We start from the raw sequence: 14,392 nt of genomic DNA, 5'->3' as shown, positions 1-14,392 counted from the left end.
CAAATATGGTGCCTTCACGGTAGCCGTGATTTTAAGCCAAGCTCAACTTTGTCTCTACACACTCGTGAGAGTCGCGAGACTACGATTTTTCTCAAGTTGAGGGGTCCCATGGCGTGGTTGGCTAAGCATAAGCGCATAAGCGCGAACCATAAATTTACCTTACCTAAAATGGTTATAAATTGTTTATAATCCCTGCTAAACTTTAACTGAAATGGTTATGGAACTTTACATGAACGTTTAATGATAAAGTTTTAACCTTAAGTATTATAGTTTTTTGGAAGTGGACCTTACAAATAATGGGTTGTTAAGAACCATTACCATCCAAAATTCTTGTTTTCTCCATACATTTTCGGAAAGAAAACTATGCTAAAACCTTTTAACTTATGGTTTGAGAACATTAATGGTAATGGTTATGGTAACCAGTAAGGTCCACGAATGGTTTTGTAACATCGATCAACTTTATGTGGAATATATCGCGAATTGGTTGCCTGTAAATTACTGATTACCAATTCACGATATATTTCACGTAAAGTTGAGTGATAATACAAAACCATTAATGGACCTTACTGACTACCATAACCATAACCATTAATGTTCTCAAACCATAAGTAAAAACGTTCTAATATAGTTCTCTTTCCGAAAATGTATGGAGAAAACAAGAATTTGGAATGGTAATGGTTCTTAACAACCCATTATTTGTAAGGTCCGCTTCCAAAAAACCATAATACATAAGGTTAAAACTTTATCACACAAATGTTCATGTAAAGTTCCATAACCATTTCAGTTGAAGTTTAGCAGGGATTATAAACAATTTATAACCATTATCGGTAAGGTCATGTGATGGTTCGCGTTTATGCGGGTTCTCAAGCGGATGGTCCATGGGTTCAATTCCATTGATCTTCTTATCGAATTTTGATGTATTTTAATGTGCCTCATGATAGGTTATTATCCAAGTCCGGTTCTGGTCACTTTCCCGGGGCACCCGGAACTTGCCCGGAAGTGGCCAATATGGTCCAAGGTACTTAATTTTTGCCACCATTGATCTGGTTATCGAATTTTGATATAATCTGATGTGTCGCATGATAGGTTTTTATTTAAGTCTGGTTCTGGCCACTTTTCCGGAGGCACCCGGAACTTGCCCAGAAGTGGCCAATATGGTCCAAGGTACTTAATTTTTGCCACCATTGATCTTAATATCAAATTTTGATTTAATTTGATGTGTCGCTTAATGGGGTTTGTTCCTTTCAAGTCAAATTTAGCCTCATGGCCCATAAACGCCGGAACTTGTTCCGCCCATATCTACAAAACCAGTGGTCCGATTCCATAATCCTTTAATAGCGTTCAATGGGACCACTAAAAACATTAAATGAGACCACATAGGTCCATTAAAAAAAAAAAAAATTTATGGCTCGATTATCCGGAGTGAATTTTTTTTCAAGACTCCGGATAATCGAGTCCACTCTGTACTATAAAGAGGTGATTTTTCGGAGAGGATGTCCGGACACGAAGGCATCCTTTCATGAGCTCGAGTCCATTGTATTCCTATTTCATGGTATTTATTGAAATTATTCTGCGTCTGTGAATGATTTAATAAATATATTTTATTATATCCTCCTTGTATTTTACAATATATTCCGAACATTTTAAATTAAGTTATCATAATCAATAACAAACAAATGGCTAATAAAAATCATTTGTCACTAGCTATAATTTTCATGTGTGACCACACATAAAACTTATTGAATGGCGGATGAAACTAATTATGTGTCACACACATAAATAATATTTGTAACATCACATTGCAAAAATTTATGTTTGTGGCACATAATCGAAATATCAGTGTCAACATTTCAAAGGGGCGTAATTGCATTTATAAACAATGACTTTAGCCGTCGATTTCTCGTGAATTAAAACTTACTCATGAAGATTAATGACACCAGCAGGTAGAGGAATGTTTCCTTTACCAGCTAGCATTGTTAATTTGGAGGGATGGACTTTTATTTGCGAGAAATTGATAGCTAAAGCCATTGTTTACAAAAGCAATTACGCCCCTTTGAAATGTTGACACTGATATGAGCAATTTTCACAGTGTGAAAATAGGAATAACTCTTCGGTCATCAAACAATACTTTATTTTTCTCGGATCGGTGCGAATGTTACTTTCGACATAATGAAAATTTGCTCTTCAATTTACAAAAGCAATTTCCCCCTTTTGAAATGTTGGCTTCGAAATGAACTTTATTTTGGGTTATTTTTTATTTCTGTGTTAAAAAAATTAACGTGTATTTGCCCCAACAACAAACGGCTGTCAAATTTCATTCTGTCCCGTCCCAATCTGTCAACCGTCCGCCATCGGAACGCGCGTTTCAGTCGTCTTTGAACAGTGATTTTAGGATTTCGTTGAATATTGTGAATTTGCGTTCAATTAATTGTGTTGAAATTGACTCAAAATGGATCAATACGTACCGGTGCAATATCGGGAAGTACCGATGAGGCAGCTCTTTTCGAACGCGAGCAGCTGGAGAGAGATTAATGTTAGCACCGGTGAGTGTTGCGGCTTTGCATGGCGGTGTACAATCGTGGTGTTTGTTATCCCGAGTGCGAATGTGCTGTAAAATATGGTTAATGATTTTGGTTTCGATGTTTATAGGAGGGATCCATAATATGCTGCAGGATGTCAAGACTTCAGAGCAATGTGGCGGCTATTGCTTTGCCAAACGGGAGGATTATCGCTCGAACCGGTTCATCTATTGGTAAGGCTGAAATTGAATAATTGATCCCGCTGAACGGGGGTGACTATTTGTAAAATTTGAAACACATTCTAGGCGTACGTGTCGCGATTCCATTTTTCTGAGTGAAGTGAGCATGAATCTAAACTTGACGAAGAACAACCTGAAGATCAGTTTCGACGAAAGTCCGATTCTGTCCGTTGACGTTAGCGGCAACCAGCTGCAGGTTTTTGTGCTCATAGTCACTGTCACCAGTGTGCATCGTATTGTTTTGAGACATCCAAAGGTAAACAGTGTGAATCCGGATGGGGCGCTGGAGTCAATTTTGGCAACTGTTACTAGAGATCACATTTGCGATTCGTCTTCGTTTTATGTTATTAGTAATGACATTGGTAAGGTGTATTATTTTGTGTGCCTATGATAGAGAAGTACCTATTGTGTGTGTGTTTTTTTTTCAGGTCAATGCTTACCATCAATCGCGGCTGCCTATCGTGTCGAATATGACACTAGCGATAGCGATGCATTTTTTGCTGTTGCTACGGTATCGGCGCTGTACCTGTTTCAGATGGGAAATCATGGAGGCGTGAAAATGACCGAGCTGAAGCACAATCAGCTGATCTCTCGGTTCTTCTCGAATCTAACCGATGCCTGGAGGTTCGGATATATTTTCAAAATAAATCTGCATAAATGTTACCATTATAATTACTTAACTTACAGGAAGAAAAATGCCAACGCTCCGGATCAAATTGTTTCGCTGATGTTTGATCAACTGAACGGGCAAAAAGTGCTTTATGCTTTCTATCGGAATAACGTTGCCCGTGTTTGGACCACCAGTGGTTCCTGTATTGGCGCGGAGTGCTTCGTCAAAAATGGCGACCACAAGCTGGAAGGATGTAAGTGGATGTTGTATTTAATGTTGATTCTAACTCAATCCTTACGGAACATTACTTTTCATACTTTCAGCTCAAACCAACATGGTTCGGAAGTCTGATAACCTCATTGGTGTGTTCTTGGCGTACTCCGATTGCTCGGAGTTTATCATCCTGAGTCCCTGTTTGGACGACTCGGGTAACGTTTCCCTCGTAAAAGAAACCGTCATCCTAGCTCCCAACTACGATCTGATTGATTTTAAGCTATCCGATCAAAGCATCTGGGCTCTTTGGTGCAATGCTGAAGGTAATTTCAATGTAAAAGTAATTGTGGCTTTCGATCTTACCAGGGCTTTCCAATTTTAGGAGAAATGCAAGTCCTCACGTACTCGTTGAGCAGCGAAATCGACAGCTTTTGGCTTCCGATTCCGCTGGAAAGCATGGATGACAAATATACGGCAAAGCTCGAGAAAGGAACCGATCTGAAGCTGGTCTACTGTAATCGTATATTCCACTCGGGAAGATTCCACAATAACGTCATTGCTAAGACCCTGTCGGTAGGAATAATTGCTTTCCTTTGTTCGTCTTGTTTGGAAATTACTCCACCATCCTTTTTTGCAGATGTTCAACCGAAGTTTTACCTACTCGGGAACCAACATTTCGACCGCTGCACTGAAACGTCACGTTTGCAGTTATATCGACGGCGAGCTGCAGAACGAACGCAAATTGCAAAACATCACTGATGAGGAGTTCATCGAGCTGTCGTCCAATCTGTGGGAGAAGTTCTACATGTGCTGCTCGCAGTACAACTTTGAAGCATGCCAACCGATCGGCATGCTTATTCTCGACCAGATGGACGCATTCTGCTTGATTAGGAAAAAGTTCATCTCATTTTTCCGGCCGTGTGACGAGCTGGAGGTTGCTTTTCTGTCGGAAAATTATCCGGGAAGTGTTGTCGGCGGTGGCATTGCTGGGGGTAAATCGTTGCAGCAGGATGTGGCCGTGCTGATTCGGGTGCTGAAGCAGATCGATAAATTTGTGCCCGAGGATGACAAGCTGGAGATTGAATCGTGCTTGTTCCAGCTGCGTTCAACCAAGGATGTGATGGAGGCCATTGCTGGGTCACAGTGTTTTGGAAATCAGGTAGGTGGTGCTTGGATATCGATATTTTTTAACCTATTTGTAGGGAGTTTGACCTATCTGGATCAGCAAATTCGAAAGCTTAACAGCTACGTGTGAATTCTCTAAGGATGAAAATCAGGGGCCTTGTGTATGCAAGTCGAAACGTCTTTTTCATACTAGGGTACTTACGAAAAACGTTCTGTTTCGACTTCCATAAAAAGGTTCCTGATTCGATTGCAACACTGCATGAAGTGGTGCGCAGCATATTCTCCGAATATTGATCCTCGTGCGATCAAATCTTAAACGCTATGGTCATCCGGAAACTTTGATCAATGCCATTTCCGAGAAAATCCGCCAATTTGGACAATTTGGACAGCTTCGTCGATTTCGGTATGGCGGTTGATAATCTACGGGAACATCAGAAGAATGTAAGCAAACAGGCACACCTAAAAAACGTCACTGCTCCGTGATAGGCAACAATCCAGCCAGTGGCTGAAAGTCTCTTTAATAAAGAAAAAACTGAAGTGGTCAGCACCCAAGCATTCCGTCGTGGAGGTGATCCTTGAGATGTTTGGTTTTGGCAATGTAATGAGTTTACCCGAAGCTCATAGTCACGTCAAGCAGAATATCATTCGGTTGGGCCAACGTCGTCCCACTGACAGAAACATAACCAGGTTGTTCTATATTACCCCGAATTCCCGTGTTGGTCAGGCTGCCACCCTCCAGTGACCATCCGTGTAGATGCCACAATCACCAGAGACTCCAACAAAATCGCTCACTTTATGGGGAAATACTTCACTTCTCTCTCTGGTCTCGGCTCTTGAAGAGTACGACGATCGCTACGACGTCGTAAAAAAACACGTATCGACGAGCTCGTTGGTTAACATCCCCATTGATGAGGACGATCAGCTACTGAAATTAACCAATCTTGTCTACCACTAGTTGTAGCTTTGTCCATGCTACGGGGAATTCGGCTGGTTCAGATAACATCGGATACCCCATGCTAAAGAAACTATCGTCGGAAAGCTAGTCCAGGATCCTTGGCCTTCTCAATACGGAATGGCAAGGCAATACCATACCATAAGATTGGAGACACAGTTTGTTCGTCCCTATCTCGATGCAGAGCGAATCGGGTCACCAGCCCAAAGACTTTCATCCGATCTCGCTAACATACTGCGTCAGCAAGGTGTTGGAAAGAATTATCAACCGTAGACAGGTGCTCTACCATCGCCAGAACGCCTTCCGTCCAGGACATGGCACTGGTACCAAATTACCTCTATGGTACCAAATTTCCAATGAGGTTCCTCTCAAAATGGTTCTCACTGGATTACCTTTATTTTACATCGACGTGCTGAAACAGGAGCTGACGAACACTAAGTGGCCCCAATCGAGGTGAAAGTTCTGGCATCAAAAAACAGCAAGTACGTACGCTGTACTTTGTGAAAGGATCAGTAAAACTTCAAGACCTGCTAAAAGTTAAGGCTCTGTTTAAGACAACGGATGTCCTACAATACTACCGATGCCAGAAGTTTGGTCATGGTGAATCACACTGCAATCTTCTGCCCTTCTGTGTGATATGTGGAGAAAAACACCTTACCAACCAGTGTAACCTGGCGCCGAAGACTGCCAACAGAAGTAAGACACGTTCTCATACCAAGTGCGCGAATTGCAGCGGAAACCACACTGCAAACTATCTAGAACTACCTGGAAAATTTGCAGAAGAAGAGAGCTGCAGGCAGAAAGGAAATCCAGAAAAACAAATCCAACTTTACACTGTCAAGATCACAGGCAGCTCCCAACACATGCATCTGTACCTCATAGAGTATACCCAACCAATCATCTGAACCGACCAACGTATGCCTAGGTGGAGCGGCAGTCATCATTGTCGGTGCCGACCTCGTCAGTCCAGGCCACGTGGGAGTCCACCTCAAGTCCCGATGTTTTCACAATTTCGGAAATCGTGTGACGTGGCGCAAGCCAACAAAATCATTTCTTCATCCATCCCACTGTTGCATACGGATGGACAGACAAAGCGACGAAGCAGATCGTGGGAGGGGTGTGGCAGTAGTGAAACAAAGGGAATTGCTTATACCGTGAACCCCCGGTAATCTGACCGTTCTAAAAATTGCTCAAACGTCAGAAACGGAGCGCAGAATCAAAACAAAACAGCAAATAAGGCTGCCAGAAATTCGCTTTCCTGCTGATCATAGAGTTACTAGAAGTTCAAATTAAAAATTAACCCCGTTATTTGTACGAAGTGTCGTTCAGATTAACGGGGGTCCACGGTACACAAATCAGCATCAGTACGACTGCCGTCGAATCTTTTGGTGTCGATATTCATCAAGGTAATCAGCATACTTGAAGATACGCAGAAGGCAGTCAAAGCCCGACGCAAGGACTTCGACGTGTAAACGGCTCCCCATTGGACACCACGATAAAGAGGAAGCCCTTTGTCCAACCGTGGACTACACAACCAATGCCGACAAGAAATCCGTGATGCCAAGCAGTGTTGGGAAAATATCAAAAAATCAAATCTCGCCAATGCTTAAGATCACGCTTGATTTTCGTAGACAAAAATCAACAAGCAAACAACAGCGGTTGATTTTGCAAGCTGTGATATCGCAGCTCGGAATATCAAGCTAACAAAACTCACCAGCTGCAAATCTCAACAAACTGTGGCGAGATTAAGTTTTATGATTTTTGCTTTACACCCGAACGCAACCGAAACTTCCATAACGACTGGCAGCTTGATTTTTGCACTTTGTGAATAGTTCGCAACATCAAAGGACCTTGTAAAATCAATATCAAACATGATATATTGTTCCAATATCACGTGTGATATTGAGAGTGTATGAGAACGGATAATATCCTTTGATTGATGATTTTGCCAACACTGATGCCAACACTCTGGCAGCGAATCAACGCCCTCAGTGGGAAACGACGCACGACATCACTTCACGTCCAGGTTAACGGTTCCACGGTTTCTCGCAGCCATCGAACAAGTATGACAACAAGTTCAAGCAGAAAGCCAAGCCATCGACCGCATCCATCGCAGACTTCATAATACCCCCCGACACCGCCAGTACCGGTATAATCCAAGCCTTCTCTTGGCAGGAACTGCAGCATGTCCTTCGCTTCGGATATTATCTACTCAAGAGGCTACCAGTACCACGACAGCTACGGACACTAGACCTCTTCAACAAGCTCTGGCTCATCAACGGATACCCCGCAGTATGGAAGGAAAGCTTGGTAGTTCCCATCCCGAAAGCCGAAGCAATACTTCGAAGCTGGAAATTTCCTTGATCACCGACAGCACGCTTTCCGACAATGTTTCGGAACGTATATCTATTTTGCAACTCTAGGGGAAGTTCTCAAGAACGCCTACGACAGCGGTCTGTACACCGAGTTAGTATCGCTCGACATATCGAAGCCTTCAACAGAACGTAGACGCCCTTCGTCCTTAAGCAACTAATCGACTGGAGTCTTAACGGAGCCATCGTTCACTTCATCCCGAACTTTTGTCCAACCGCTCATTCCGAGTCGCAGTCGGCAACACCAAATCCCGGCTCTTCCCCGAGGAAACGGGTGTCCCTAAAGTTTTTGCTTCAGAAAATGCTTCATTCCATTGAATGTCTTTTAGGAAGCTTTCATATAGATACAACTCAAACAGAATCTGTACAATCAACATGGTTTTTCTTCTTCTATCTTTAGTGTAACCTTACCTCCGTTATCCAGTCAATTGAAGATCTACCGAAAGCCATGGCAGTCGTATTGCAGAAACTCAAACTGGACCATGAATCCTCTGCGGATGCCAGTTGTAAGTGGTGCTACCTATTTTTTTGTCACACAACTTCTTAATGGTTTTCTCTTCCACCGCAGACGTCTCATTTTCAAAACAACTACCGTTCGGTGGTCTACTCGGCGTCCAGCTGCTCACGGAAACCGTCCGCCAGATGATCCAACTGCGCTACATGGTCGTCCGCAATCTGATCGTGCTGCAGCATTTACTGTTGAACAATTTTGCACTGAACTGCAACGCGATGGAAATTATCCGTTCCAAGTGCATTCCCGACAGTGAGGTGTTCCTGCAGTCGTACTACGTGATGAATTGGATCGCCGAGTCGACGGTGGACTATGCGGTCGTCAGGAGGTACATTCTCCCAGTCTTGCCAAGTATTGAAAGGGGTTCTAATGTTTCGTTCCTTTTTTTTTTCGCACAGCAAATCTTTGGAAAGTGATGCCTCGCTGGTGATCGGCCATGAAGAGGCTTATGCGTTCGAGTATATTTCGCTGCTGCACCTTTTCGTTGCCACCCGGGGTTTGAAAACCTGCATGGCTACCGAAGATGGTCAACGTATTGCTGGTTGTGCAGAATGGTTCTCGGTACTGCTGGACATCTCCAACGGTTTACTCAGGCTTATGTAAGACCCTGTGGTGTAATTTTGATCCTCTAAGTGCAATTCACAGTGTAATTTCAGTTGGCCCGTGGCAGGGGATTTCACATTTGGCCAGTGGCTCATGCAGGGCGAGATGCATATTTTCATCGAAGAATACGTTCGGCTTCTCAACTCCTGGTGCGAATGGAATAATTGTTCTCGTAAGTACTACAACAATAATTTGCTTAGGCTTCAAAAGTAATTTTACCATTTCAATACTGCTCAGGCAATTTCATCCTGGCCAAATCCTACCTCATGAACGGTGAAAATGCGAAAGCCCTCGATCTGTTCCCTCAATCCGCAAAGGGTATCGTCAAGGAACCATACCTTATGAACTTCACCAAACCATCCGACTCATCCTCGGTACCACCGGATGAGATGCTAAGCATTTTCTACCTGAAAGTAATTCGTCTATTCGAGCACTACGGAGCGTACGATTGCATCAACGTGTTGGCTCAAATTGCCATCGGCACGTCGGTCCAAAGCAAGCAGCAAGCGATGTTCCAAAGCATTGACTTTAGCAGCCATATGGAATTGGGACACTACGAGGAAGCGTATCATTCGTTGGTGTACAATTGCGAAATAACACGGAAGAAGGATTGCCTGCGTCAGCTGGTGTGGCGATTGTTTCAGGCGAAGAAGTTCAACATTCTGGTCGATCTACCGTACTACGGATTGGAAGTCGACTTCCAAAATATCATGGAAATGCATGCACGCTCGGTGGAAATTTCCGAAAATAGTCACTATGACTTTTTGTATTCGTATCATATTCTGCAGGGAAATATGCGAAAAGGTAAGCGCTTTAAATTGACAACCATTAAATCTATTGTTCACTAACCGACACCTTCGCTTCCAGCTGCGCTGATCGCTTACGAAAAAGCCATGCGATGCCATCTAGAATGCAATTCATTGATATTTTTGAAGATGCGTTGCGAAGCGTTGCTCAAGTGTATCAACGCTTTGAACCTGGTAGTTCCGGAGTATTCGTGGATTGCAAAGCCAACGATTTTCAAAGAAAGTAAATCGCAGGATGAATCGGTCAGTCTTATTCGGTTTCGGTTTAGCTGCCTAGAGTGAAAGATCAGTTTTTTGTTCACTTCTCAGGCACCTCAAATTGAAGTTATCAGTTTGGCTGATGTCCGCAAGGAGCTCATGGTTATGGAAGCGGTGCTGGAGATCTCCAAACATTTGGAGGATTACCGAGCGGTCCTGGACGTGGATACCAACGAGCTGATTGTTATTCTGGCAAATGCCAAACTGTACTCGACCGCTTTCAAGTTGGCACATGCACTGGACAAAAGTGTACTACCGGTGTACGAAAGTTTGGCAACGGCCTGTGTAATGTGCGGCTTGCAGGACACCGCCGACAACTGGGACTGGCTACATAAGAATAATCTCACAGGTGAGTTTGTTATGTACCTCGAATCTACGTTATGCGTATGTAGCTTATGTGTTATATACCTGTAGATATGCGCGGAGGAGTCTACCCGGTTTGCCATAATGCCGTTTGACATACAGTCGTTCAGCATAAAGTCGTTTGGCATAATTGTCGTTTTGTATAACATAAAGTCTGTTCCAGTTAGTATTTGGCTGCTTCTTTTTAATTACTGTAGCGCCTCTATCGTAGCAAGAAACTATTGACAGCGTTTTAATCCGGAAGGATTGTTTATTTAGTAGTGAAAATTTCATCAGGATTCATATACTCGTTCAAAAGTTATCGAAGATGGAACGTGACAGACATGAAAAATTCTGCACACTCACGTGGAAAACATGCGTGGAGACATGATTGCAAAGACTCTCAAATTTCCAAAATCGACTGTAAATACCGTGCTTAAACGTTACCGGAAAACACTAACGTTGAATCGTGCAAAGCAAAACAAACGTAGAAGTGGAACATATGACCGAAAACTACGAGCGAAGGTCATAAGGGCAGTGCAAAAGAATCCTGGGATCTCCGGTCGTGATTTGGCGAAAAAGTTCAGTGCGGCACACAGTACAGTGCGGCACACAGTACAGTTCGGCGAATCTGTATGCGAGAAGGTTTCCGGTCGTACCATGCCAGCAAACATCCCAACAGGACGCTGAAACAAACCTGGTTGCCAAAAACCATGCAAGGAAGCTTTACGAGCAAGTTCTGACCAAGTATAACGGATGTATTTTGATGGACGATGAAAAAAATGGACTTTGGACAAATCCCGGGCCAAACATTTTACTTTGCTAAACGTAAGGGGGATGCTCCGGATAAATTCAAATTTGTCTTTGCAGATAAATTCGCTCGCAAGTTGATGATTTGGCAAGGCATCTGCAGTTGCGGATTTACCGGAGTTCCATTTGATTTTTGGGAAATATGCTGATTGAAAATCAGTGTATTAATATAATCAAATCTGTGATCGCAGCCACGCTGTTTTCAATACGGATGAACGGAGTTTTCAACAATCTTCCCAAGGAAATATACATTTTTGTGTATGCAGACGACATTGTCTTGGTAGTGATAGGCTATCCGCAGAAAATTAAAAGCACCCACAAACGCTGTCCTACGGTGGACTAAATCCGTTGGATTCCACCTTTCGGTGAAAAAATGTGCTTTTACTCACATCTGTCCGATGAACCACCATGTACTCCGCTCTTCAATCAGCATTGATGAAAGAATCATGCCCTTCAAGAGGTCTATCCGCATCCTCGGCCTACGACTCGATAGGCATCTAAACTTCATCGACCACTTTAATGAGGTGAAAAAGAGCTGCCAAACGAGGATTGATTTACTCCGAATACTGGCAAAAAGACACTTAATGAACAACCGTAACAATCGTATGAGTGTAGCAAAAAAATTAATCTATTTATTTATTTATTTATTTATTTTATTTATTTATTTTATTTATTTTAAATAAATAAATAAATAAATTAAATAAATAAAAAAAAAGCGGTAGTTGATTCCAGACTGACCTACGGTTTAGAATTAACTTGCCTGGCTGCTCATAGGGTGATTTCCAAACTGGCTCCAGTGTATTATCAGGCCATTAGGGTCACATCAGGTCTTCTCCTATTCACCCCCAGGCTAGCCTGCGTGAAGAGTGGAAGGCTGCCTTTTGAAAAGTACATAGTTGCAACTGTTTGTAAGAAAGCGATTGGCTTTACAGAAAAGACTACAGGGACAAGTGACGAAGTGTCCCTCCTCATAGAGGCGAACGATCTCCTGAATAATACCGCCGACCTGGAGCTAGAGAGGTTGGAACTCACCCGGTCTGTCCATCGATCCGGCGATAAAGAACAGCTTCCAGGCGTTAACCAACTCCCCTGCACTAGTGAGAACAGTAGCCGAATTACATCGAACGAAATACAGCAATCATCAAGCACGATACACCGACGGATCCCGAAGCGATGGTAGAGTTGGTATTGGAATTTCCGATTCGGAGCTGTGCATCTTTTACCGACTACCAGACCCTTGCAGCGTTTTCACTGCTGAAGCAGCCGCCATTCTCGTAGCTGCCACCCTACCCTCCAACAAACCGAGCGTCATATTCTCCGATTCTGCCGGTGTTTTAGCAGCGCGTCAGTCTGAAACAGCTAAACACCCCTGGATCCAGGGCATCCAGCAGTTCGCTCCTAAGGAAACAACCTTTGTTGTTGTCCTCCGGAAGACAGTCCAACTTATACACCAGAAAGGTCCCGGCCCAGGAGATAAAGCGGTGGATCACAATCACGATATAGAACTGCTGGACTAACGAATGGAGACTTATCTATCCGGAAGGTAAAAGGGGATACGAGGAAATTGGAGGATCCACCCGGCCATACCAAAGTCTTCCACCACATGGGAGGCGGAAGCGGATTCAAACGACAGTGCGATACGTGTACAGTGGAGCATTTCTTATGCGAATGCCCCCAGTACCATGGGCCTTGTTCTCTATGCGGGATCTCAGGTAACATCAGGGATACCTTGAGGGATGACCCATCCAGCCTCGCTGCACTTTTCTGCTTCCTTCAGGAGGCAGGTCTGATTAACCAAATTTGATCTATGAAAACCCAAGCAACGACAACGGACAATGATTCGGACCAATATCTGGACTCAAAACTATACCTCGGCAACAAATACTGACTCGGACACGGGTGAACAAAGATATCGAACCAAGCAAAGCACGTCCAAGGACACGGAAATGGACGAATGACGGCACTAAAATTAAATACAGCGACTACAAAGGAACAGGACACGGAACTTGACCACATGACCAAGATTATTCAAAAGGACAGTAACATCGGTAACATTACCTCGGGGTTTTCTTCTGGAAACTCACCTTTCCTTCCTATTAGCTCTGTATGAATTGAGAGTATGTAGTCCCTTTTCGTTTCCCATTCATTTTTCTATCCAAAATTAAAAGTCTTTCTGTAAATCCAGATCTTAACCAAATTCAAATTTAGCACATTTGTTGGGGACCTTACTACAGATTGAAGTAGCAGTGGGTGCAGAGGGATGTACAGTTGACCTAAAATAGTACCCAATTTCTGCACCGAATCAGCACTACTTAAATGCCAATCAAATTCAATGTATTTCAAATCTAGGCAAAATGATTAAGACCGACCCGACTTAATTTACTTTCCATACAGATTCGGTCATAAGCCAAGACAGTACGGACACCACGTGGAAGTTCCTGAAGCATTGCCTTTCGAACGAAACCAAGGACCAGGAAGCGTGCCACGTCACGGCAATGAGTCAGATCATTTCGAAGAATACATTCCCACCTCAATGGTTAACGGATTGGTGTATGGTGAGTAGGAGTTTATCTAATTTTCACGTTTCGAAATGAACACTTTTCTAAAATATATTTATTTTGCAGATCAAAACCCCCACCAAACTGTTTCAACTCTACCTAAACTATGGCCGCTTGGAGGAGGCATACGAAATTGCGGTTAAATTGATACAGGCTCAGCTGATCAGGCGCAGTTCGATTACTGCACTTCATTTCCATCGATTCCTGCTTCCAGTTACCTTGATCGATCGGCTTCAGTATGAACTGGGCAAGGAGGTTAAATTCCAAGAGGTACGAACGGTAGTGATATTGCTTCAAGCGAGAGAAAAAAACATTTGATTTGATTTATTTTTACTTTCAGAAAACAAATCTACTGGAGCAACTTATCGGTCGCATAGCTGAGTAAGATATTCAATTGTTTTTTAGTCGTATTCAATTGGAATAGTTATTTGATAAATGTACTTGAATTTTTTTCAAATTCAACGAATCATCGCT

The 14,392-nt window shown here is 43.1% G+C and overlaps 1 protein-coding gene across 1 annotated transcript; it reads left to right on the top strand.

The window, feature by feature from the left end:
* Positions 1–2,357: 2,357 nt before the first annotated feature.
* Positions 2,358–14,389, top strand: Nup160 (nuclear pore complex protein Nup160). The gene is made up of 18 exons (XM_065228437.1): positions 2,358–2,543; positions 2,650–2,752; positions 2,825–3,120; positions 3,187–3,382; positions 3,446–3,621; positions 3,692–3,904; positions 3,964–4,154; positions 4,219–4,740; positions 8,431–8,536; positions 8,599–8,869; positions 8,940–9,140; positions 9,198–9,316; positions 9,382–9,948; positions 10,012–10,193; positions 10,260–10,557; positions 13,755–13,915; positions 13,985–14,188; positions 14,259–14,389. The coding sequence occupies exons 1-18, from the start codon at positions 2,450–2,452 to the stop codon at positions 14,301–14,303; spliced, it is 3,945 nt and encodes a 1,314-aa protein (XP_065084509.1). The 5' UTR covers positions 2,358–2,449; the 3' UTR covers positions 14,304–14,389.
* Positions 14,390–14,392: the final 3 nt, after the last annotated feature.

The sequence above is a fragment of the Ochlerotatus camptorhynchus genome, unplaced genomic scaffold, assembly GCF_037179485.1.
Source record: "Ochlerotatus camptorhynchus isolate MF236.1 unplaced genomic scaffold, CSIRO-AGI_Acam_v1.1 ptg000291l, whole genome shotgun sequence".
NCBI classification, from domain to species: Eukaryota; Metazoa; Arthropoda; class Insecta; order Diptera; family Culicidae; genus Ochlerotatus; species Ochlerotatus camptorhynchus.
This window is presented reverse-complemented; position numbering and strand designations above follow the sequence as displayed.

What these genes read in the sequence shown, in the direction of transcription:
- Nup160 (XM_065228437.1), top strand. Translation starts at nt 2,450, where the DNA reads ATGGATCAATACGTACCGGTGCAATATCGGGAAGTACCGATGAGGCAG. An exon ending in ACATAAGAATAATCTCACAG is followed by an intron (nt 10,558 to 13,754) that starts GTGAGTTTGTTA and finishes CTTTCCATACAG; the next exon opens with ATTCGGTCATAAGCCAAGAC. An exon ending in AGGAGGTTAAATTCCAAGAG is followed by an intron (nt 14,189 to 14,258) that starts GTACGAACGGTA and finishes TTTTACTTTCAG; the next exon opens with AAAACAAATCTACTGGAGCA.